This window comes from Eulemur rufifrons, chromosome 30 (assembly GCF_041146395.1).
Source record: "Eulemur rufifrons isolate Redbay chromosome 30, OSU_ERuf_1, whole genome shotgun sequence".
Classification (NCBI taxonomy): domain Eukaryota; kingdom Metazoa; phylum Chordata; class Mammalia; order Primates; family Lemuridae; genus Eulemur; species Eulemur rufifrons.
Window position 1 is genome coordinate 133,342,473 of NC_091012.1, and position 23,647 is coordinate 133,366,119.

At 37.3% G+C, this 23,647-nt stretch overlaps 1 protein-coding gene across 3 annotated transcripts in view; it reads right to left on the bottom strand.

The window, feature by feature from the left end:
- GLRA2 (glycine receptor alpha 2) overlaps window positions 1-23,647 on the bottom strand; it is a 189,976-nt gene that overhangs the window by 126,301 nt on the left and 40,028 nt on the right. For all 3 annotated transcript variants that reach the window (XM_069463657.1, XM_069463656.1, XM_069463658.1), the window contains exons 4-5: window positions 19,452-19,675; window positions 1,590-1,672 (exon numbers count right to left, since the gene is read on the bottom strand). In XM_069463657.1, coding sequence (XP_069319758.1) covers window positions 1,590-1,672; window positions 19,452-19,675 — 307 coding nt within the window. The remainder of the gene's footprint in view (window positions 1-1,589; window positions 1,673-19,451; window positions 19,676-23,647) is intronic.

Genomic DNA, 23,647 nt, shown 5'->3' on the forward strand with positions numbered 1-23,647 from the left:
GGAGTTACAAACAAGGTCCTGTAACAAGCACTGATGGTCCAGAAAGAAAATGGCAAGCCCTATTTCTTCCATTGTAACTCTGTATGAGTACATCCTGGGTACCTCCAGCAAATTCCTCAAAGTTTCACCAAATACCCTATGTCCTTGTCTGGTGAGCTTCTCAATGGCCACCACAATAACAGTCCTTGTCAACCACCCTGAAGCCTCAGCATGGTGCAGACAGTAGAGCCAAGGAGGTGGAAAGAAGGAGGTAATATTGGGGTAGAAAAGTAAAAAGTAATTCCCACCCATCACATCCAAAGTTAGTGGTAAGCACTAACTTCTTTGATTTCGTTATTTGTAGGTCTTGCAAGGACTAAGCATATTTGCTAATTCAAGTTTTTTAAGCCTTGGATGAGCCTTAGTTGACAGTGATGGCTGATGTTTTACAGAGAAAATAAAAGTGTTGGGTTGAGACAGGTGAGAGCTTGGAGCAGTAGAGAAGACACAAAGAAGGAATCATTATGTAAGAAAATGTTTTTTTCAACTTTCTTCTCAAGAGAAGGGGCAGTAGGGGAAAAATGAATACATAAAGCCTATTGTAAATCAGAAATATTCATTTTATCTCTGACAACTTCTTAAAACAAAGATATTTCATTATTTTGTTTATTTCCATAGGAAGTTTCAAGAAAAATCTGCAGTGGTTTTAAACGATCAGAAGGAAACTTTGTCACTGCCTGTTTTTAAATAACAGTTGATGTGTCTTTTTACACATATTATTTTTCTAAACCAAGAAGTTAAAAGTATCTCTTGCCCCTACCTCATTAAATCTCTTAACATTCCTGTAGGTCAGTAGCACTTATTATTCTCTGCATTTTACAAACAGAGAAACTGACAGAGCAAGCCAGAAAAAATTTCATGTCTCTTAACTGAAAATCCCATTACCTTGGAGGCATCAGCAACTTATGGCACATGTCAAAGATTTCAGTGGTATAAGGGCTAGGACATAAAGGGGACAAAGTAGATGGCATTTTTCTACTTGCTTCACCATGCCTTTGTGTATCCACTGTTTATTTAAGAGAGATGCCTCTTATTCTACCTCATTCCATCTCAATCTCCTGCCCTTTGTTCTTGCATTCTCCTATGGTTAAGCGCCCTGTGTCTTGCTCTCAAAGTAATTATCCTTTCCTGCCAGAATTCCTTTGAGATGATGGTCTATATGGGCATAAGATGGAAAGAAATACAATTTTCTGGTTAGAGAGTGATTCATTATAAAGGTTTAATGACTAATAATCTTAGTTTTCCCAGGAAAGATTTTCATTTCAAAGAAAAGCTGGGCTTGCTTTTATTGAAGAAGAGCAAGTTATCTGGCATTTTACTTTGAAAGATTGTCTATGCTATACTGATAATGAGCTTTTTATATGGCGCGTGCACGAGCACACACACACACATATACACACACACTTTTGTTTGTCCTTACATTCAGACACTGAGGGTTAGTAAGTAGTTAGAGAATAAGTCTTAAGGATCTTTTCTCCTTAATGAAATACTAAAAGAATCAGGTCATTGGTTAAAACAAGCAGGCAGTCATTTCAACCATGGTGACTTACAACTCTCCAGCTGCATTGTACAGGTCTGGACATCCATTGGAAAGTTCTTCAAGTCCATGGGGCAGGATAAGGTCAAGGTGAGCCTTAGCAAAGAAATAAAAATTTAAAAACCAGTTTTAAATCTGGGAGGTCTCATTCTTAAGAAACAAAACTGCATTTGGCATTAAGCAAAGTGACATTGGTACAAATAATGAAATCTAAGCTCAGGGCAGTGCTGTTTTTCAAATGAAGAATAATCCTTGGTAAATTTTAAAAATATTATAGTATTTCACCACAACCTCTTACTCTCTATTTCCCATCCTCCAGCTTCTGACTCCCCACTTCCGCCCCCACCAACGGTGCTGGTCTCAAGTTCATGCTAGATTTAATAAGACCTCTGAGAAATTGTGTAACAAGAACAATAGGCTCTTACCACATTGATGTCCAAAAGATACAGGGTTTATACTGTTTTAGAGTTATACTTTGGATAAATGGACTTTGCTTCAAGGACAATAAATGATGTGCTAAGCTTTAATTGGTTATGCCAAGCATTGGTTCTCCTTCCATCAAATGGGCAAATGCTTAACTCCACAGTGTTTTCATTTACTAATATACATGGATGAGTTAACAATATATTGTAGCATTCATTCTAGAATTTTGACAATTCTGGATCCAGTAGTTCTTGAGCTAGAAAATCCCATTTAAGGGTGGTGGTTTGTACATAGTCTTCATCACTTTGCACCCAGTAAGGGTTACTCTGCTCTGCTTTCCTCTTTCCTTAACTTTTCTGAGCTCCAACCAGCTCTGATGGAGCCTTATATCAGGATATTCTTTGAGCCACCATCTGATTTTCACTATTTCCTTTTTTAGTCCTTAAAGGAACAGTGCATATCTCTTGCTCTTCAGTTTTTCTATACCTCCAAGATTCAAGGAAGGAAATTAGGATTGGGAATCATCAGATGTAGGTTTCCTTCCCAGCATTGCCTCAAACTATGTCTTTGCCCTAAACAAGACCTTAAACTTGCTAAACATTTGTTTCCCCATTAATCAAATGAGGTACGATAAATTAATCTTATTCCCATATGACCCTAATACTACAGCCTCTGTTATTCTAAAGTTCACTGCTCCAAATTCTACTCATTGCATCTCAAACATCTTTTATGTCCAAAAACCTCTCTTAACTCTCACTCTGTAACCTAAACCCTACCCTGTTATCATGCTCATTTTCAGTCTGCCCTCTTGGCTCCCTTCTCTTTCCTTTCTCTGCTTCATTTTACATTTTATTCAAGTAAAAGCAAAACAAAAAAAAATTGTGGCATACTTATTATAAAGAAAGGCAAGGTTTAGGGTTTGAAGAGAGATTAGACAAAGAATCCATGCTTACAATGGTCAAAATTATTAAAATACAACAATGACTGGGAAAAGCAAGATACAAAACAGTTCAGTGTAAAGCATGTTTTCATTCTTGGAAATAAATGTACCATTATATTAAGAGTAGATATTAAATATTTCTGGTTAGTGGGATGGTTCATATTTTATTTTTATTCTTTTATTTGTTCTGCATTATCTTTATTGACAAGGATAGATTATTCAAAAATGTCTATAAAGACTATTCATATCAGCATTCCCAACTTCATGTAATTAAATGTGCCTTCCTTAAAACAGTAGCCAAAAGGTAAAATTACAAAATTCTATTTTATTCAGTAATTTTTTGCTATTATTACAATATTATTATTGTTAAAATTTTGCCATAAACATACAGTATTTCACCTTCATTGCTAAATAAATTAGCTAGCTTCTGTGCGCTGTTCTGAACACCCAAACACTATCTTTCTAAGGGGAAAAAATGGCTTTGAATTGTAAACAACTGCCTTAAAAATAACATTTTAGATAGGAAAAATGATTTTTGTCAATTGTGGAGTTCATTTATAGATATAGCTATAAATATATAGATATTTAGTTATTTTTTCTCAGCATGAAGACTTTATATTTTTTAAACACGATTTTATTGAGATTAATGCCATGAACCCTTTAAGGACAGAATAAAAGAACCAAAATGAAAATCTAGTAAAAAAAATCCGGCACTTTAAAAAGGGTGAAAAAAACTCAGACAGATCCACGAACTTCAAATTGTTATCACCACAATGACCAGCTATTTATTTTTTTCTATTTTTTAAAAAGGAAATAGTTTCATCATATAAAAATATGTTCCACCATAGCCTGGCTATTCTGAATAGTGCTGCAAAAAGATATAAAGCCTTAATTAGACAGGAGGAATAAGTTTTTCTTTCTTTCAGATATGTTACATAGCATGGCAAATATAGTAAATAATAATGTATTAGATATTTCAAAATTGCTGAGAGAGTAAAATTCAAATGTTCTCACCACAAAAAATGATAACATTTGAGGTGATGGATATGTTAATTTTCTTTATTTAATTATTCCACATTGTATTCATAAAGCATGCATTGCTTTGTACCCCATAAACATATACAACTATAATTTACCAATTTATAGTTCCAAAAATAAAAATTAAAAAATATGTTCATTACACAAAAATAATCAGAGTGCATGTGGATAACTTGTTTAGGTGAATTAAAACCAGAAAATCTGGAAATTTCATTATGATTTTGAAAAGTTTACTTTTGAGAAATTAGAAAATAATTACAGTGGAAATGAATACAGCTCAGAAGAACATGGAAACGACCCAATTTTAATATTTGTAATCATAGGCTTGCTGAATTTGATTCTTTTGCAAAGTAAACTTTTCACATTTATTCAGGGAGCAGAAGCCTCACACACACTTATTCCTGCCTTTGTGGCAGATCTAATAACCCTAACAGCGCAAAAGACCCCACTGAGAGAAATTCCCAAAAAGCGAGACCACGAATCTTGTCACAGCTGAGAAATTAGTGGGTATTTTCTTTCTTCCTTATTTGTTTTTCTAATTTCCTTTCTAGATAGGTTTTGTATTGGAAGCCAATGGGTGCCAATAATAAGGAGGGGAGGTAACAGCTCTACAGTTTGTTAAATTATGTCTTCAGCTGAGAAAATGGGAAGTGCTTATAAAGATCTAATCAGTCCCTGCATGAGCCTCAGAGCCCATAATTTATGGTATCTAGTTTACTATGCATCAGAAGGTCTAAAATCTAGATTTCCCCTTTACTTATTTTTTCCTTTTTTATTTTTTCCATTGAAATATACATTAAATCCAGTAAAAATACACAAATTTTAAGTTATAGTGTGAACATCTTTTTACATCTATATTCACCCATTTAACACGTTTTCAGATTCAGATTTAGAAAATTTGAGTCACCCCAGAACATTCCTTTGTTCTCTCTTCCCAGTCAAAACCCCCTCAAAGCAACTACCACCCTGTTTGTTTTTTAAAAAGACTATTTTGTGATTTTCAAAATGTGAGTTTGGGGGGGAAAATGAACTTGATATTATTTTGTACAGAATTGCAGAAATTGTACCAAATAAGGTTGATGCGTACAATACACTAAAATGTGAACAAATTTTTAAATCTCCTTTGCTCTGGCTCTCTGCCCATTTTTGGTGGGTCTCAAAGAATTATTTTAATTGAAAAGCCAGTATTATTCCAAACTTGTCTGGAAATTCAGACTTCTCACTGGCAGACACTGCCTATGGCATGTCAGATATCCTCTTCCCCACGGTCTGAAATATTAAGGTCACTGCACCTGAAGGCAGTGAGCTGAGGCCACCCCTCTTCCTTTTGATTTTTGTTAAAGAACTCATTTCCTGAAGCTTATCGCCCACTCCCCCACTGTGCATTCAGGGCACCCCTGCTCCTGTTTGCACAAGGGAAGGAATAAAATTCTCTTACAGAGGCCCTGCTTCTTTACTGAGAATAAGAAGGCTGAGCAAGCATTCCAATTTTAAAGGCAAAGAATAAAACAAGCCATAGAAAGTCAGTCTCCCAAAACCTCACCTTTCCTGCCCTTTCGTTTTTACTACTCTCCTATTTAGTTCACCAGCTCTTCAGTTTATACCTCACTTAAAGTTTAAATGGCTGATAGATGCAGATATTGTAAGCTGTTTCAGTTACCTTTACAGTTTTTTAATCAAATATTATAATCTGTATATTTTTTATTTGCTTATTATCTTTCTCCCCTACCGCAATGCAAGATCCACGAAGGCTGAGCTTCTCTCCCTTTTACCATCTAAAACAGTGCCTAGTACAGCGTAGGTATTTAATAAATATTTGTTGAACAAATGAATGAATAAGCATTCTAGAACTCTGTGGGAGAATTTCAGGCTTTTATTTTGTGGGGATGGTAAAGGACAAAGGATTTTGAAGGGAGGAAGCCGGTAATCAGAACCCACATAAAGTTGCCAAATTGCAAGACTGTCAAAGGCAGAAAGGAAAGCTTGCCTGGCCCCCTCTGTAAATTGTTAAACAGATTCTCAACAGAAAAAAGGCAAATCAAGCTGAAGGAAAGCCAGGAAGCTTGGTCTACCCATTCTCAAACCTTGGTTTACCCATTCTCAAACATTGGTCAGGTAGCTGGGTCTATGGCCAGGATTATTCTCACATTGCTAGAAGAATGTAAATTAATAATTTAACATCATAACGTTACGGCAGACAGAAGCCTCCTTGACTCATAAAGCAATTATTGGCTCATAACGAACTCAGTATTAGAATTGGGAGTCCATTCCCAGTGAGATTCTTGAGGGAAGAATACCATTTGGAGAGAAAATGAATTTTCAGGTAGAAATACAAATTTTAATAAGTGATCTGCTTTGCCTAAAGCAAAGATTGCCAACGTGCTATTTTAGGAGAGTTAATTCTAATGGCTACAATAGTTTGTCTTATCCAGAGAGGCAGGACAAGAGTTTCTGTGTTTTTCAGGAGAAGCAAGAGAGTCTTGGGGATATTGCTGTTGTTCCTCTGTTGGAGACCACATTTAGAACACTCTATACACAGCACGCTACAAGCACTCAGTGGTACATCGATATGTCAGAGGGATAGAACCTATGGTGCTCCTTTAGTTTTAAAATACACAGAAAGAAAAAATAAAACTTAAAGTGATGATGATAGTATTAATAGTTAGAACTCTCTGAATACCTGCTGTGTTTTTAGCACTCTCATTATTTTACAATCATGGAGTATCATCACACAAGGCACACACTGTTAACTCCATTTTTGAGGTAAGCAAATTGAAGTGCAGAGAGGTAAAGCTATGTTCCCAAAGACACAAAACCAGTAAGTGACCACAGTTAGATTTGAACTCAACTTTAACTGATATTAAATTCCATTTATTTCCCACTCTACCACATTTCCTCCTTAGGAAAAAAATCTGTTACCAATTTATCATCCTCCTTTGTCTGTGAAGCCAGCGGAGTTGGTCATAGACACCTTAGTTGCCTTGTACCTGCTCAGAGATACCCCTTTCATGTTTCTTCAGGCATCCAGAATTCTCATGGCTTGTCCTTTTAAAAACTTCTCCAGCCTCCCCTGGCAGCCTGGGGATCTGGGTGGTAGACCCAGCTTACTCCTAAAGAGCTGTTTGATCTTGACTAAATCTCTGGGCCTCCTTGTCTCCAACCCCAGCACCCCCATCCTGCTCAGCATCTCTGTGATTATAAACTGTAAGTGAAGGTGACCAGCTTGAAGGATTTCCTCTTACAGGTAAATTACCCTCTTGAATATGATGAAAACTTTAAGTGCAAGTAATAATGCTTCTTAAACTCAGAACTTCCTGTCAATTGGGACAGATAGGTGGGATTTATTGCCCCCGACAGGGCTTTATCATCCAACATCTTAGAACACAATCCACTCTTTCCCTGGGAACAAAAGGAAGACCTTAACTGTACAATGCAGATCTGTTGAATCTTTCCTCCCAGTTGTAACTTTAAATTTCTTAACCATGTGACATTCTAGTGTCAGGAAGATTTGACAGGATGCATCAAGTATCTACCAAGAGTGTCATCTTAACCCAGCTAGACCTTAAGTGAAATTAGCCTGGGGGCAAGTTAGAAGTCAAGTTAAAAGTGTATCATTAATACAACCCACACATGCAGAGAGGGAGGGAAGACTTAGGGAATCACTGGATTAAAAAATACTGCCAGGCTGCTTCTCTGATCAAAACATCCTTTAGCATGGTGGGTTTCAATTTCTGGTGGGCGTAAGTGTCATCTGAGGGGCTTAGTAGGAATGCAGATTCTCAGGCCCCCTAGATAAGCAGCCTAGGTGACACTGATACTGGTGCCTTGGAGCACACTTAAGAAGTACTACTTCAACATGTCTCAAAGGGTGACTTTAATTCCTGACAATGTGATAGACTAAAAGGAGAAGGTTTTGAAAGGGAGATAGAAAAGAAGATTGGGAAAGGGATCTGCAACTTTTCAGTAGCAGTAGCACTCTCTTTTGGAAATGTTACTTTCTACTTGACACCAGGATAGGACAATTAGCCCCAAGTAGGCTGCTAAATGATTGGACTGGTAGTAATGAGACAAGGGGGGTGGTTAATCATAGGCCTCAGTCACAGTGGAGAGAGGCACACTGATAAAGTCAGGGCAGTGAAGCTGAAAGTAGTCCACTGGCAACCAAGAATATGGCAGGTGTGGCTAGAAGACTGGGAAAGCTGCTAAGAGAGGTGTTAGGACAGATTTTAGGTGAGGTAGAGAAAACACCAAGACCAGCATGCCTGTTAACATACCCCAGTCTGCAAAGGCTAAAAGTAGGCAATGGAACTCTACTCAGGATGGTGGCAATTTATCAGGTTACTGTCTCTGATCTCTAGAAAATCAGCCACTGAGAAATTTCAAAAGAAGTTAGGGAAGTGGTTACAATATGCATTGAATGAACCACAACAAAAAATTTACAAAATCTCATGGTACTAGCCATGAAACAGGACTGAGTGCAGGGGAAGACTAGCTCTTGGTCCTTAGGAAGGATTGGTGTTAATAATCAGGATTCCACCTGGGTTGTAACTTAGTATATCCATACAGCAATATTTTGGCAATATTTATTGGGCATCATGCATCAGACACTTGAAATAAGACGCTTTCTCTCTTGAAAGAGATCACAACTTAACATCAGAATTACACATATATATATCCCAGTAGCTTGAATTTACTATTCAACTTTTTAAAGTTGTTCCCAACTCCCCCATTTAGGGAATCCTTTTTGATAATGTGAATCAGACACACCTGATCTGAATCTAGTAAAGAGTTTTAGGTGCTCCTTTGGGGCCTAGATAAGCACTCACATTGATTAGGTAGACCTATTCTTACAGATCCGGATCCTGTGAAGGCCCTTTGTGTCTATCAGAGAAGCATGCCTTGCACTAATCATCTGATGCTCCTGAATCAAAACCCCAGGTACCCACACAAGGATCTTTATCCAGAGAGAACAAAAACAATTGGCCCAAGTTTGGCTAGGCAAGCAAGGAATGACATTTTATAACTTACAATTCTGAAAGCTCTGTGATGAAATGGCTGCTTTGAACTCGCTCATCATATAAAACATAGAGAGACTCCTGCCCACTCCAGCCCTGAGCTGGTCACCTGGTTCACGGGCAGCCACAGATGTGGCTGCAACTGGGAAGGCTTTCCACATAAACAAAATTTGAAAAATTCATGGCCTATAAAGTTCTAGGAGTTCCAGAAACATCGTAATATGTCCTTGCTCAAATACCTTCCAACTCTTAGCTGCTATGTATAATCAACTAATAGACATTTAGCTAAAGGCTCCCATAACTATTAAGATGCAAAGCTAGGAAGAGAAGTACTTAGTCATTTCTCCATTTGTGTCAATGAGTTGATAGATTCCCAGATTTCCTACTGATATCCCCAAGAGCAGACTTTGATGCTAAGAATATCAAAGGGAAAGATGAAACTAGATGAAAAACAGGGCTCAGAACAGTGCGGCTGGGCACCAGAGACACATCATTTTTTCAATATTGTCTAAGGCTGGACCTAAATCCCAGGTTGGTCCTAAACTGTGTGTTGGACCCTTTCCTCTCTATTAATTCCAAATAAGCACTTTTGCTGTTTTTTCCTGTTGACCTTGGGATGTGGAGGAGATAAATGGCAACACTGCCTGGCTCATCAGCTGTTCTCTTCCTCTCCCCTGACTAAAATCCATGGCTGAGTAGGAAGGTCCATGTTTACCAAATATTATAAAGGCATCATAGAAAATACCCATATGCACTGAGCAATACTAGCAGGGAAGGACAAAAATACAATATCTGCTCCCATCTGTGCATGGTCCCTTCAGAAAATGTGCACACATATGGTTGGCCCATGTTAATTAAGTCCAAATATGGATTGGATTCAACTTGGAGAGCAACAGATAAATCTGCAGCTAAAATTTTTCCAAATGCTTTGATAGTTTCTGAATGAAAATGTTTTGAAGGTGTTGAATAGAAGAGGGCTAAATTGAACACCACCAGAGAAAAAAGCTCAAATTACCAAAGATTTAAATAATCAACACCGCTCACATTTTAGTTACATTTTAAATTTCAAAGGAATTTCACATATAATATTAATATTATATGCCCAAATATTCATGAAGATAAAATGCTGTTAACCTGCACATTAAAATAATGAGAACTGTCCACTGTCCACTGTCACTGTGTGTCTAACATTACAATTATTTAACGGTGGCATTGACATGAAGAAAGAGAGAAAATAACTGTACAGTATAGTGATTTCTTAAATGTTTTCTTCAGGATTATCTTACTTAACAAAAGAGGGAAGAGAACAAATGCCTGCATGCTTGCAAACTGCAAGTATGGTTTCGAGAAAACCAAAATAACTTTGTACCTGTTGACAGCTGAGAGCAAAATTGTGTTATTTGGTTGGTATTTTGATGCATTAAGACTTCCATTGTGGTAACTGGTGGAGAGTTGCTGGCCACTGTTTCTGGTGGCAAAGGTTGGAGAGAGAATGGAGTTCTGGTCAGATGGTAGGATGGTCCATCGTTGATTGGATAACACTTTGCAGCCAAGCATAAGTCCTCAGTTTACTCTTAAGCAGCTAAAGGGGAGGACCTGTGCCAGCTAAATTATTATCTGAAAGTAGATGCAACTATCATCTCCATTACAAGCTACATGCCTCCAAAAAGGAGAAAAGCCAAGGCAAGTAGATTAGCCATCTGCTTTGGACTAAGTATGGAAGGTGAGTGAAGCCTGAGTGATACAAGTAGGTGCCATATGCATGGGTTAAGGAGGATGAGGAGAACTGTCACCCTTTCTTCCTCCTCCTTTATCCTACAGTCAACTTGGGGGTAATTAAGACATTCATTGAACATTTAGTATGAATCTGAAACTGAGAAAAACTGCAGATCAAAGAAAGGTTAAACAACTTCTTATGGTCACTTAGTAAATTGGATTTTCATTCAAGTCTTACTGACCCTCAGAACTGACATCTGCTCCATCCCCATAGCATTCTGTATTTAATCCCCTAGCTCACGTTTTGTTTTCTGTCCTTCATCTGACTGCTCAAGTTTAGCAAAATATCCCTACTAAAATGAAACATCAAATAAAATCTTTGTTTTATTGTCCTTTGAAAGAACTGATCAGTCACATATGAGATGGCTTTGCTCTGAAAGTGTGCCACATGTGGAACTTCACATAATTATGTATGTCCTTAATCATCTTTCAATGACTGTCCAATGACAAATGTTGTATTCTCTCAGTACAGGTGTTGATTTGTAATTTTAAATGCCACAAGCAAGGAGAAACTTGTTGGGGAGACTATTGAGTTTGCAGATGGACAAATTTTTTCCATTTTAAAATGGAGTGCCTTCCCTTTGGATTATATGCCATGAGAATGTGCTAAAGTAATTCATGTGTTTCATAAGAGGCATGGTAATATTATGCATGTTTATTTTGGGGTTAATGCCATCCAGTGAGCCTTAAGGTAGGAGTATAGACCAGGCAGAAGCCCACATCAACATAAGTTGAGCAGCCTCACCAGGACCTCTGATTTTTCCTTTGGCTTTCTGCCACAAGAAAATTTAGGTAATGAGTAATAGCAGACTAGCTCATCAACTCTGCTGGCTTAAATCTACCATGTGATTCCTTTAGCTTACATATCCAGTCAATTATTGTCCCAGCCGACTGTCTTTGTATAACTGTCTAAAAATATATAAACGCTGGATTCACAAGCATATTCTAAAATAATATCTCATGTATACTCCTGCTGCTTGAACAGAGGGTACAAATGATCTACTTTGCAATTGGGAAATTTCTCAATAGGGAGCTTAGTTGTGAGTCTTTGTCATTGTGTAAACTATATGTTGAATGTTTTAAGGCTACCTCTTAAACTACCTCTTTGATCTACAGTCTTTCCTAACCCACTCCAAAATCAGATTCTTCTTCTCAAGAGCTGGTTATTTAGTTTGAGAGAGAAGGGCTCAAAGATCCAAAAGTAGTTGAGACAAACACCTTGAAATTCATAATCTCCTCTTGCTGACCCCAATCCCTAAGGGATATGAAGAACCAACTTTTATTTACTTATCAGGAAAGTGTTTTGTGGTTTGCAAAGGAGAGGGATGTTATTTTGAATTATAGACTTAACATGGTGTTAGAAGGAGCCCTAGACTTTGTATCTCACATTAGAGAGGAAACTGTGACCCAGAGTGATAAACTGATGGGGCTGGAGAGGCTGATCTATGATCCTGAAAGATACAGTAGATGATGAAAGGAAGCATGGAGATCACAATGCCCTGAGCTAGCTTCTCGGTATACTGTTCTCCCTACCATCACCTGAAGAACAAACTCTGATGAATGTTAATGAAATGGAAAGTTACCTCCAAACAGAAGAAAACCTACTAGTTGCTATTGCTAGCCCAGTCAGGTAAACAGTCAAGGACAAGTGGTCATGCTAGCTACCATGTATTTCATTGAACAATTCCCTCTTTTCCTTCAAACAATGGTAAGATCCTTACTCTGTTTTATTTGAACTAATATTATGCACCATAGCGTGTGTGTATTTCTGAACCCAAGCAGTAGCTTAACAAAGCTTTCCAGAATTTTATGAGAGTCTGTCATGTATACAACCCACTTTCTAGAACTTAATACTTTTACCCTCTGTTAGACCTTTTTTAAGGGTCCCTCTCCAAAAATACCCCTCTACACCACTTAGCTCAGCTCCTGTTGAATCCACCAGCATGTGTGCATGCCAGCGCCTCCCACCCTCCCAGCCTTGCTCGCCTCTAGGAAGAATGGAACATTGTGGTTTCCATGGCATTTCCCAGCACTTCTCTGAAGACTTACTGCTTAATTCTGATGTGGGCGCTTATGTTACAGTCATTAATTAGTTCATTAAGTCAAGTCACAAAACTAATGAGGATTTGGACACAGAGTTGGAAAATGAGAATGTAATTTTGTCTGGATTATAGAATATAAAGATACGCGTGGTCCAAATAGTCACAGAGAAATCACAGCTTTTCATAACTGCCTTCTAACAGAAAATGCAGGCTTACGTGTTTTATCACAATTGAGACTAAGATAATCAAAGCATCACCACTGGTAACATTTAGGCAGGTCTTAGTTCACTGTGCATTTTATTTTCAGCTCTGACATCCAAATAGAAAATGTTCTTTGTTCCTGTGCTATAAAAAAATTCTATAACTAAAGTTAGAATCTTTTGAAGTTTTTGCATCAGATCTTAGGATGAGTCAAGGCTGAGAGGCCATATGAGAAAAGTTGACCTTTTATGTGTGTGGGTAGAGTTGGTTATTAGACAGGATTGTTTGGGGGGGCACTGTTGGATGTCTGTCTAGAAACCTACACTCTACCTACTCTCAGTGGTGCCTATAATCTATCATCAGAGCGTGTTAATCCCCAAGAGTTCTCTATTACAACTCAACTACTACAGGGAAGACAGAACACTGAATCAACACATGGAATTGTGAATTGACTCAAAAGGGATTAACAAACAAATCACCTCCAATGCCATAAAGAAAGAAGTTTTAGGTTGGATAAAGGCCCATGATGAGGCGAACAGATGCCTTGATGATATGGGGTGCTATTATGGAGGAGCAATTCCATAATTATTTATGAGTTAAGGGACTCTCTGCAATTGGAGTATAGCATAAGACCCCTGGGCACCTGGTCAGTCAAATAAGACACTGAAGGCAAACAATACTTCTTTAACAACTTCACCTCCGTCATACCCATCCTGGAGGCATGCAATAAATCTGGAAGCAAAGCTGTTAACAGTTGGAGGGCCATAGCTTCTTTAATAATGACAAGGACCTTTTCCTCTAAGCAAACAAACAAGATCTTAAATGCCCTAATACACAAAATATGCATACAATTTTAGGAAAGTTCAAGGACCCCTGGAGTTTTCACCTAGCCCTCAGGTTAAGAACTCTGCTCTATAGGGACTCAAAGAGTGTGTCTGTCCCAACCTTTAAGTTTTGAGGTTGGAGGAATCTATCTTGGTCAGTTTATTGTTTGTCTTAGAGGCTGGAACAGAAAGAACAATCATTAGATTTAAAGAAAATACCAAGAGCTCTAGAGTGTATGACAATGCCACTTTTGAGTATCTATCCATATAATATATATTGCATTCTACTAATGCTCATAACCAAATTAAATTCTCCTCAATTACACAGGTAATGGTGCTGGGGCCAGAGAATCAAGCCTAAGTGTGTTTGACCCTAAAGTCCATGTCTACTATCAGAAGTAACCAGGACAACATTCAACACCATAAGGTCCAGAGTAGGGGCCCAAAACTGTACAACAAACTAAAAATTACAAGATGAAGAACACCATGGTATTCTTCAAATTAATAAAATTAAACCAGCAGCATAATGTTAGTGACCAAACATATATCCACTAACTCTGGTAAGGCAAAAATGTTTGCAAGCAAGAACAGTGAGGTAATCCCTCCATCCTTCCAAAAATGGTGGTCATTTGTTTATCATGTTAACAGATGGAGGAAAAAGTGACTGATTTAAATTTCAGCACAGGTGATTTAAGTTATACGAAGAAAGAATTTCTTTACAATGTTAGTATAACATTATTATTACAAGATCCAAAGAGATAATTTAAAATCTCTTTTTCTGAAGGTCTTTAAAAATAGAATGAGTTCTCAGCAGATTGCTTAAAGGCAGAGAGTTGACTTACTGACTTTAATGGGTCTCTTCAGCCCTTTAATCCAGAGATAGTAAAACTTTTCAGAAGGTAGATATGCTATGTAAGCTACATATGCTATATAAAATTATCAAATACATCATCCTATTTGAAGGTCAATTCTTTCACCTTGAATTTAAACAGTCTTCTAAGATATTTGTAAAACTGAAGACACATGTTCTCATCTTTAATCTTACCTTTTTCCTCTAACAGCCCCTCCCAAAAAGGTTGGTTTCAAAATGATATGTCTTGGAATTATTTGTTTATGTCTTTGGACTTGATTTGGAGTACATGCAGCATTAATGTAGGGTAGGAGATGACAGCATTGACAAAGTAGCCAAGAGCTTTGATTCTTGTTCTAGCTTTCCTATTTAGGGGCTCCATTTTTTTTGGCTCATCTAACTTCTGAAAGTCGTCACTTCCCTGTTTCTGGAGGAAGTGACTTCTTTCAGAAGTTAGATGAGCCAAAATAATGATTATTTTAAGTGAAATAAACCAGGCACGGAAAGACAAATATTGCATTTTCACACTCATATATGGGACCTAAAAAAAACTGATCTCAAGGAGGTAATGAATAGAATGGTGGCTACCAGGGATTGGTAAGGGTGGTGGGAAGGGGTAATGAAGAGGTGTTGGTGAAGGGGTAGTTCTGTTAAATAGAAGGAAAAAGTTCTAGCGTTCAATAGTGCAATAGGGCAACTGTCGTTAACACTAATTTATTATATTTCAGAATAGCTAGAAGTTTTCAAATGTTCCCAACATAAAGCAATGATACATGTTTCAAGTGAATCATGTCCCAATTACCCTGATTTGATCATTATATGTTATATGCTTATATCAAAATATAACATGTACTCCATGAATATGTACAATTATTATGTATCAATAAAAAATAAAAATTAAAAAAAAGATTTTAATCATCAGAGGAAAAAAAAAAGAAGTCACTTCCTCATTGGTAAATCAAGGGTACTGGATTAGATATTTTACAAGGTATCTTTGTTAAAAAAAATTATGCTTCTACAAAAGTCAGGTTTATGACAGAAAATTCTCAGAAACAGTGGGATTTAAAGGAAGAAAACAAATATCAGCAAAGGCATTGTGGACACATGAGAGAAGCTGTTCATCTCCAAAAATGCTCACCTTCTTTTTTCTTTCCTCTTGCCCGCCATACCCCATGATGTCCTGACCTTTACTCCAATGCAGTATATTAAATTCAACTAATATTGCTTGAACAATAATATGTGCAACATTCAAGGCTCACCTCATTTTTCCACTATGGATTCAAGCCTTTGTAAGTAACCTGAATTTAGAATTTGACTCTCTCTGAAGAGGGTATACAAAGCAAGACATGTGTCATTATTCATACTTTGGTCCAGGATGATCAATAACTAATGGGGTGGGTAAAAAAAAAAAAAAACTCAGAAAAAATAGAGCAAGGTAAACATATTAGAAAAGTGAATATTAAAGAAGAAATTTGAATAAAAATGGACAGAAATAGATTTGACACTATTTAATCAACAAAAGCTGTGTCCTGCATCACTGGAGAGAGATTTGTTAACACTGAGATAAGATCTTTCCTTCCTATTTAAAAGATTTGTTTGAATTTTATTCAAGTACCCCAAGTGTTTGAATCAAGAGGACACTTAAGGATTTCTGGTATACTGCTCCCTCTTCTTTCTAGACCTCCATTATTTTGGAATACAAATATATAAAATATTGGGAAGGATGGTCTTGCATGTTATGAAGTCAATGGACTATATAGTTCTCTTTGTGTTTTATTTGACTATCAAAGCTTTGGGCTTTGGTGTCCATGGAGAGTTAATTATACCTCTAATCCTATAAAGCAAAGAAAAGCATGGACTCTTTCCCAGATGAAATACTATCAGTATTTTCTTTAGGTTTCAGGAAAATGCAAATACAAAACATCACTACAGACTATTACTTTTTAAAATGTGGATTAAATGCTTAAGTAATTAAATAATTACTTAATTACTGTGTAGGGTGGAGGCAATTTATGAGTTTGTCTTTGGTACTTCTAGTCCCTTCTTTGTATCTTTCCCAAACATTCTTCATCTTATCCCATTTCTCCTCCTAGGATCCAGTATGCTCATTCTTACTATGCTTCATAGACATCAAACCTACTGTCAGAAATTAATATCAGCTCTTTACAGTTTAGTATGAATTTAGGCCAATAGGTTCCCTCTTCCAGGGGTATTTGCATTAGAAACCTGAGTGTGCAGGGAAATTCCTTCCTAATGGAACTTCAGCAGGGACTTTTCAGCACCTTTAAGACATGGACAACTGTAGACCCCTTGGCCTTAAATTTAAGCCAAACCTACAGCTGGGCATATATTAGCACTAATTACTCCTTGGTCTCTTGTTAAATTGAGTCCAGTGATTCAAACAGCAGTGTGGGTGTTGACCCCTAAATTTTGACACCATTTGGGTCACACAATTCATTTGCAAAGTTAGAGCCAATTTTTTTCTTGTTCCCTATTTATTCCTATTACTTAATTTGTCATGTGTCCACATGACTTGTTAGTCTGGAGCCATTCAAGGACAGGGACAACATCTTACTCAACTATGGATCTCTAGGCCCAGCACAGTGTCTGGCTCATTTAAAACCCTTCTGATTCCTGAAGTTCAAATCTGCCAAGAGTCTGTGTTTCCTTAAAGTGACATCATCTCCAGTTCTCCTTTACCAAGGATTTTTCCTCTGATTTCAGGGAATACTCACAATGAAGGAAAAGTCTAAACCAGCCTACCATATTACAAACCCCGTCCAATCCAAAACAATTGTTAGGGCATTTCAGAGTCCGCAATGTGCTATACTTGAGATACAAGAATTCCTCTGGATCTAGGTCTGGGGGGCATTATATCTTTCACAATTATGGAATGTAAAGACCTTCATAGAACAGCAAGAAAATAACAACAGCAACAACCACCTGGTTTTATTTCAGCAGTGCACAATGCCAGGTATTTATTAGAGCAAACGCCACTCAAGGCCCGGAGGATTAGCTGGAGCAGCTGATACCCTGTGCTGCTTTTTATAACTCTCCTTCCCAGCACCACGCTCTACATATGTCCCATTTCATCAGCTCCAATCAGCTTAGGTCATGCCCAATATTACATTTTACACCACCCAAATGCATTACCATGGAGAATATTCTGTGTTCCCTTAAAAACAAAATGGGCATTAGGGGAAGTTTCCTGGTTCTCTTTGCAAGCAGTGACTTCACCACTTTTTACAAATCAGCAGCTTTTTTCATTCTAAAAGACATGGGGCTGTTGGCCATCAGCAAGCTGTGAAATTACTAAGTGTAAGAATGGACTATACAATACAGAACTAAATTGTAGATAGACTTGTTAGATGAGGTTGTGATAGTGCTGAGTCTGCAAACTTGTAAAAATTATTTGCAAGGATACTAGCTGTCCACTTTTTTGGCAATAAAATTGGAGAGAAAGGGGGAATTCTATAAAGGACCTTTAAAATGCCAGCAGTTTATTCAGTGTACTAAGTATCTCTCATATATAGTACACTGTCCTAGCCCTTTGGTAGATGTTACAAAAAGGGTAAAATCCAAGTATATTGTGTTGAAAGAGTTTATTATTTAAAAATAATATTGGTTTTAAAATACAGATAACTATCATTTTATTTATTGAACATGTACTCTGTGTCAGATACTGTGGCTAGTATTTTTTATATACCTTTATACCAGGAGTTGGCAAATTACAGCCAAAGAGCCAAATCCAGTCTACTACCTGTTTTGTAAATAAAGTTGTATTGAAATATAGCCATGCCCAATTGTTTGTGTATTATCTATATCTGCTTTCATGCTATAATGACAGAGTTGAATAATTGCAACAAAAGCAATCTGATCTGCAAAGTTAAAAAAATACTATCTGGCCCTTTACGGAAAATATTTGCTGACCTCTACAATATTCATTTTTACAAGAATATTCAGAGATAAATATTGAGTTTCCCACTTTACAATTAAAGTAACTGAGGGTTATAGGTTATGTAACTTAGTAAGTGGCATAGCTTGGATTTGATTTTAGATTTGTCTTGATTCCAGAAATCTATGTCCTTATGCTATACTCATATACAGAAACAAAAGCCTTACAGAGTCACAGAGAAACTGCTGTTAGAGTTCAGAAAAAGGGGTGGATTATTTTGAGCTGGAGATTAAGATTTGATTAAAGATTGTGGAGAAGATAATATTTGAATATAAAAGGAAAAACAGATCTCAGGAATTGTCTGTCCCAAGCTTAAGTCCAAGAAAAGTTAAAAGATCAAGGTCAGATGTTTAGTTAAAAGCACAACTGAGATTAGAACCAGGTCTCCACTCACCCAGCCAAAAGTATGTTGTCAATGACCATGCTGAGCCATTGAATTTTGTTATGTGTGTATGGTTATATGTTACAGAATGGCAGAATTATTGAAATGAGATTTCACGCATTATGCTCAATGACTATTGAACTGAAGGGCCTGTATTTCCTTTACTGAAGCAATCAAGAACACATTTGCGCAGGTATTTATGCAATACCATTACCCATCCACCATCCTACCAAATACATTTTTGCTGTAGAGAATCACACTTATGAGACCACAGGGACCTCTGGTACTCTCCACCAACTTTAAGATTCAAATGATACACAAGAAAGCACAAAAGCCAAATATTCGTATACACCCTGACCTGCAGAATCAGGCAGTTCTAGGCCAGCAAAGAAATGGAGAAGTTAACCAGTGCAGCCAGTAGAGTCTTACCTGATACTGTAGAGCACTTTGCCATTTTTTGAAATCCGCAGCAATTTGTTGTCAGTGGTGACATCGTGGAAGTTGGCCCCCTTCTCATTGGCAAAGAACAAATCTGGTTTCCAAATGGAGTCTAGCATAGATGGATCCAAGTCCAGGGAATCATCTGGGTACTCACTGTATGCCAGCCGTGAATCATTCCACTGTTGTCTCAGAAAAATGTTCACTCGGTAATCCTACAGAAATGCCATGCACAAGAGTTACTTATTGCCCACCCTGGCATAAGAGGTCCATCTACATTTCCCTCTCACTCTTCTCCCTGATTTCGTATAGAGTTGGTGTCTGAGTAAACGAGGCTGTGTATACCTTGGTCAAAATAAACCATTCAGTTCTATTAGGAGTAGGGACAGAGGAGAGAAAGAAAGAAGACTCAACCAAACGTCAATGCAATGTCAACAGTATGACTTGGTTGAATTTTTTTATGTTGAAATTATTCATTCTGGGACAAAATAATACTAACTCAAGCCATTTTTTTTTCTTTTTTTTGAGACAGGGTCTTGCTCTGTCGCCCTGGCTACAGTGCAGTGGTGTCATCATAGCTCACCACAACCTCAAATTCCTGGGCTCAAGTAATCATCCTGCCTCAGCCTCCCAAGTAGCTGGGAGTACAGGCATGCACCACTACGGCCGGCTAATTTTTCTATTTTTAGTGGAGACGGGGTCTCGCTCTTGCTCAGGCTGGTCTCGAACTCCTGAGCTCAAGCGATCCTCTCGCCTCGGCCTCCCAGAGTGCTAAGATTACAGGCGTGAGCCACCACACCCAGCCACAAACCGATTTTTCTATAGAAAAAGGTAACAAATACAGCAGTCTGTGAAGGCAGATTGTCAAATAAAACTGATTCATTTTCCAAATCAGAAATGACATGATCACTTTCTGCTCAAATGCTCTGGGCAGAAGGAAGCCCACTCTGCAATTTTGGTAGTGAAAATCTTATAAAACTATGACATGATGGGACAATATTTTTAAAATTCATCAACATAGACATTAAAATACTTCATGTTGAGAAAATAATTCCCTTGCAGCTACTTACTTTCACAATTCTTAAATATTTTATCATTTTCTCTGAATATGTTGTATCTACACCACCCAACTTGATGCTTCATCCAAACAGAAATCTTTTTCATGTTTTCCCAGTCTGAACACCTTTTGACAAAGTTATTCTCCCTTGTGGGAGTCTTAGGTATACCCCTGGCATTACCATTTGTTCTGGGAGTTTCCTTCTATGCTAATAAATCAACTTGGGGTAGTGATGGCTATCCTGGGGACGTCTACACTGAAGTCTTTAGGTTCATGGAAAGTGTTGCTTCACTTGATAATCTGGAGCTCAATTGAGACTTCAACAGTATTCCCTAGTCAAATAAGACTGTGGTTTCAGAACCAGTAGTTCTCTACTACTGCCACATGTGGTCATTTAGGGACGTATATACTCATTCATTCTTACTCTCTTTCCTTTACATTTTTGGTCCTCATTTGCTCCATTTCCACATATTGAGCACCTGGACTTTTTTGGTCATTGTTTAACTTACTCAAATGATAAGTAGCTTCTCCTGGTTTGCCTAAGAACTTCCCATTTTTGGCCCCAAAGTCTCACATCTAGGGAACCCCCTCAGACCCAGGCAAACAGGGATGCTCGGTCACTCTATCAGGTACCATGGAGACCATCTCAGGATGACCAGTTTTTGTTAATTCCCTCAGTGCCAAAAGAAAAAAAAATTAAGTTTTAAAGATCAGTGGACATGGAAAAGAGCTTCAGTACAGTTCTTTCTATCTATTTAATAAACTATGTAAACTCTTGTGACTTTTTTCAAATGCAGTCATCCTGATGATCAGGATCACAGAGAATTTTGGAGGTGGTAGTTCTTGGAAAGGGCGCCCCATTTAGGCCTAAGGAAAGCCAATAATCAAATAGTTACTAACTACTGAAAATCAGTAATCAAAACCAAGATCATTTGGGAAGACTGAGCTATAAAGAGAGAATAACTGGAGGTTCTCCATTGTATAACATAAGGACTTTCTGACTTGGAAAATTTTAGCAGCTGAATTTCATTTGGGATTATAGTAGGCCTACACAGCAAATTCTCAGATCCAAGAGGGTGCTGTTGTGGGCCCAGCCAGGATTCTATCCCATCCTGTTTGCTCACTGGCTCCCCCAGTGAGTGAACCAAGGGAATGGCAGAACCTCAAAGTCCTCCCCATCACCCAAGTCTGGACTTGTCCCAAGGGACCAGAAGGTTGTAACTGCAAAGAGATTATTAACAGTTCCATGTTTCATTGGGAATAAGAGTTACCAGCAGCTTTGGAGTTTTGTGTGAGTGTGTGATTTGTGAAAACCAAAGAAGGGGCTACTGAAAATACAATGATACAATGTACATATAAGTATGCACTAAATAAATCAATTGTGAGATTTTCTTAAGATTAACTGAGGGGAAAATACAGCTTCTCCAGTGTTTGACACCCACTCCCTTTTATTTCCCTAGAGTGAGAAGCATTGTCCTTAATAAAATTATTTGGGAGGAGTCTATGAGCTTATTTCAGTAGGAAATAGAAAAGAAGAGGATCCATCCTTTAGTCAATTCTGGAGGTAAAGAAACTCTAAGTATGGGAAGTAATGGTGTCTGGAAATAACAGAGGTGAAGAAGTTAAATATCTTGGACCATTGGCAGGCCCGTGAGGGCCCCTTCCCCTCAGGAAGTAATCCTAGGATGGGAAGGCCATGAGAAACCAGATACAGAGCATTGGGCAGCAAAATTACCAAGAGAACATAGTTGCAATCCTCCTTTGAGCCTGAGGATGATTTAAAGTTGTGTACTGAGAGACTTGAGAGAATAATACATTAGTGACATATAATATGAAAATAATGACCTTTAAGAAAAATATCTCAATATAAATTTTCACAGCAAATATACATCTTTTTAGAAAGTTTTCCCCTCGAGTGTTCTCCCAGTGTTTCCTGGTTTTCTATTTTGACTTTTATGTATAGAAAATGATTAAATAGATTCTCCCAATATTAGAACTTTAAAAAGAGCACTGAGTCTATCATATCACAGTAGAATCATTAAATGTCTAAAGATTAAAATAAATCAGTATCCTTATTTGTAAGCAAGGATAGGTGTTAGAGGAGAAATATATTTTATGTCACAATTACAGTGATTATGTGCAATAATACCTTTTTCATTGCTTTTGATTATCAGTATTTATTCTTTTTTAATGTATAGCAATTAACAGTTGGCCATAATTTTGTTTATGATGATATACACTATTCTAAAATGAACAGCAATCCTTAAAAATCTTTAAGAATAGAAAAGGACACCCAAGGATATAGAGAAATTGATATCCAAAGAAAAGGTTATCTGGAGCTGTGCCTGTGTAACTCTTCTAGTTCACTGTCATTTTCAATGTAGGGTACAAATTTGGCACGTGTGATTTGTGTATGCATCATTTCTGTTTATTTACAGATAGGTTTATTTTCTCATGATATTCCAAACCACAAGAGGATAGTTACATCGTTCTGTAGTTTTTCTTTGTCTTAATCTTTGCTTCTAGATTTAACGAAATATTCAAGGGGATGTAAATACCAAGACGCATGCTTAAATGCACTGAATTTTATTTTACACTGCCTTCTCTCTCCAAGGACAGAACCAACTTCAAATAAATGATATATTTCCTTGTACTAAAATTTGTTTCCGTATGATTGACTATCTATCTCGGTATTGGGCTAGGTAATGGAAACATTTAGATTAGGTATTAATATATCTCTCTCATGTTTTTTTCAAAAGCTATGTGTAAGTCACATAATCTTTATTCTATTCTTAACACTAGTAACACACGTACCTACATTTCATATTATCATTTCATGTCAAATTTAGAATTTCTCAAATTTCATTTTTTCTGATACAGTCTAATGTTATGCCCACTCCACAAAGATTGTTTGCTTAAATTGAATTGTTTCGGCACTATAATATTTAGTTAAGCTTTTGTAAATAGAGATTGCCACTGTGTCTCATACATACTCCTATTAAACCTCACCATTACCCTCTTACTATTTATTTTACATTGTTCAATCCAATTATGTTATAAAGGTGTCAAAGACAAGGAAGGATATACTTGGTTGATTCTCCCCAGTGCCTATGTGGCACTTTGGTTTTGC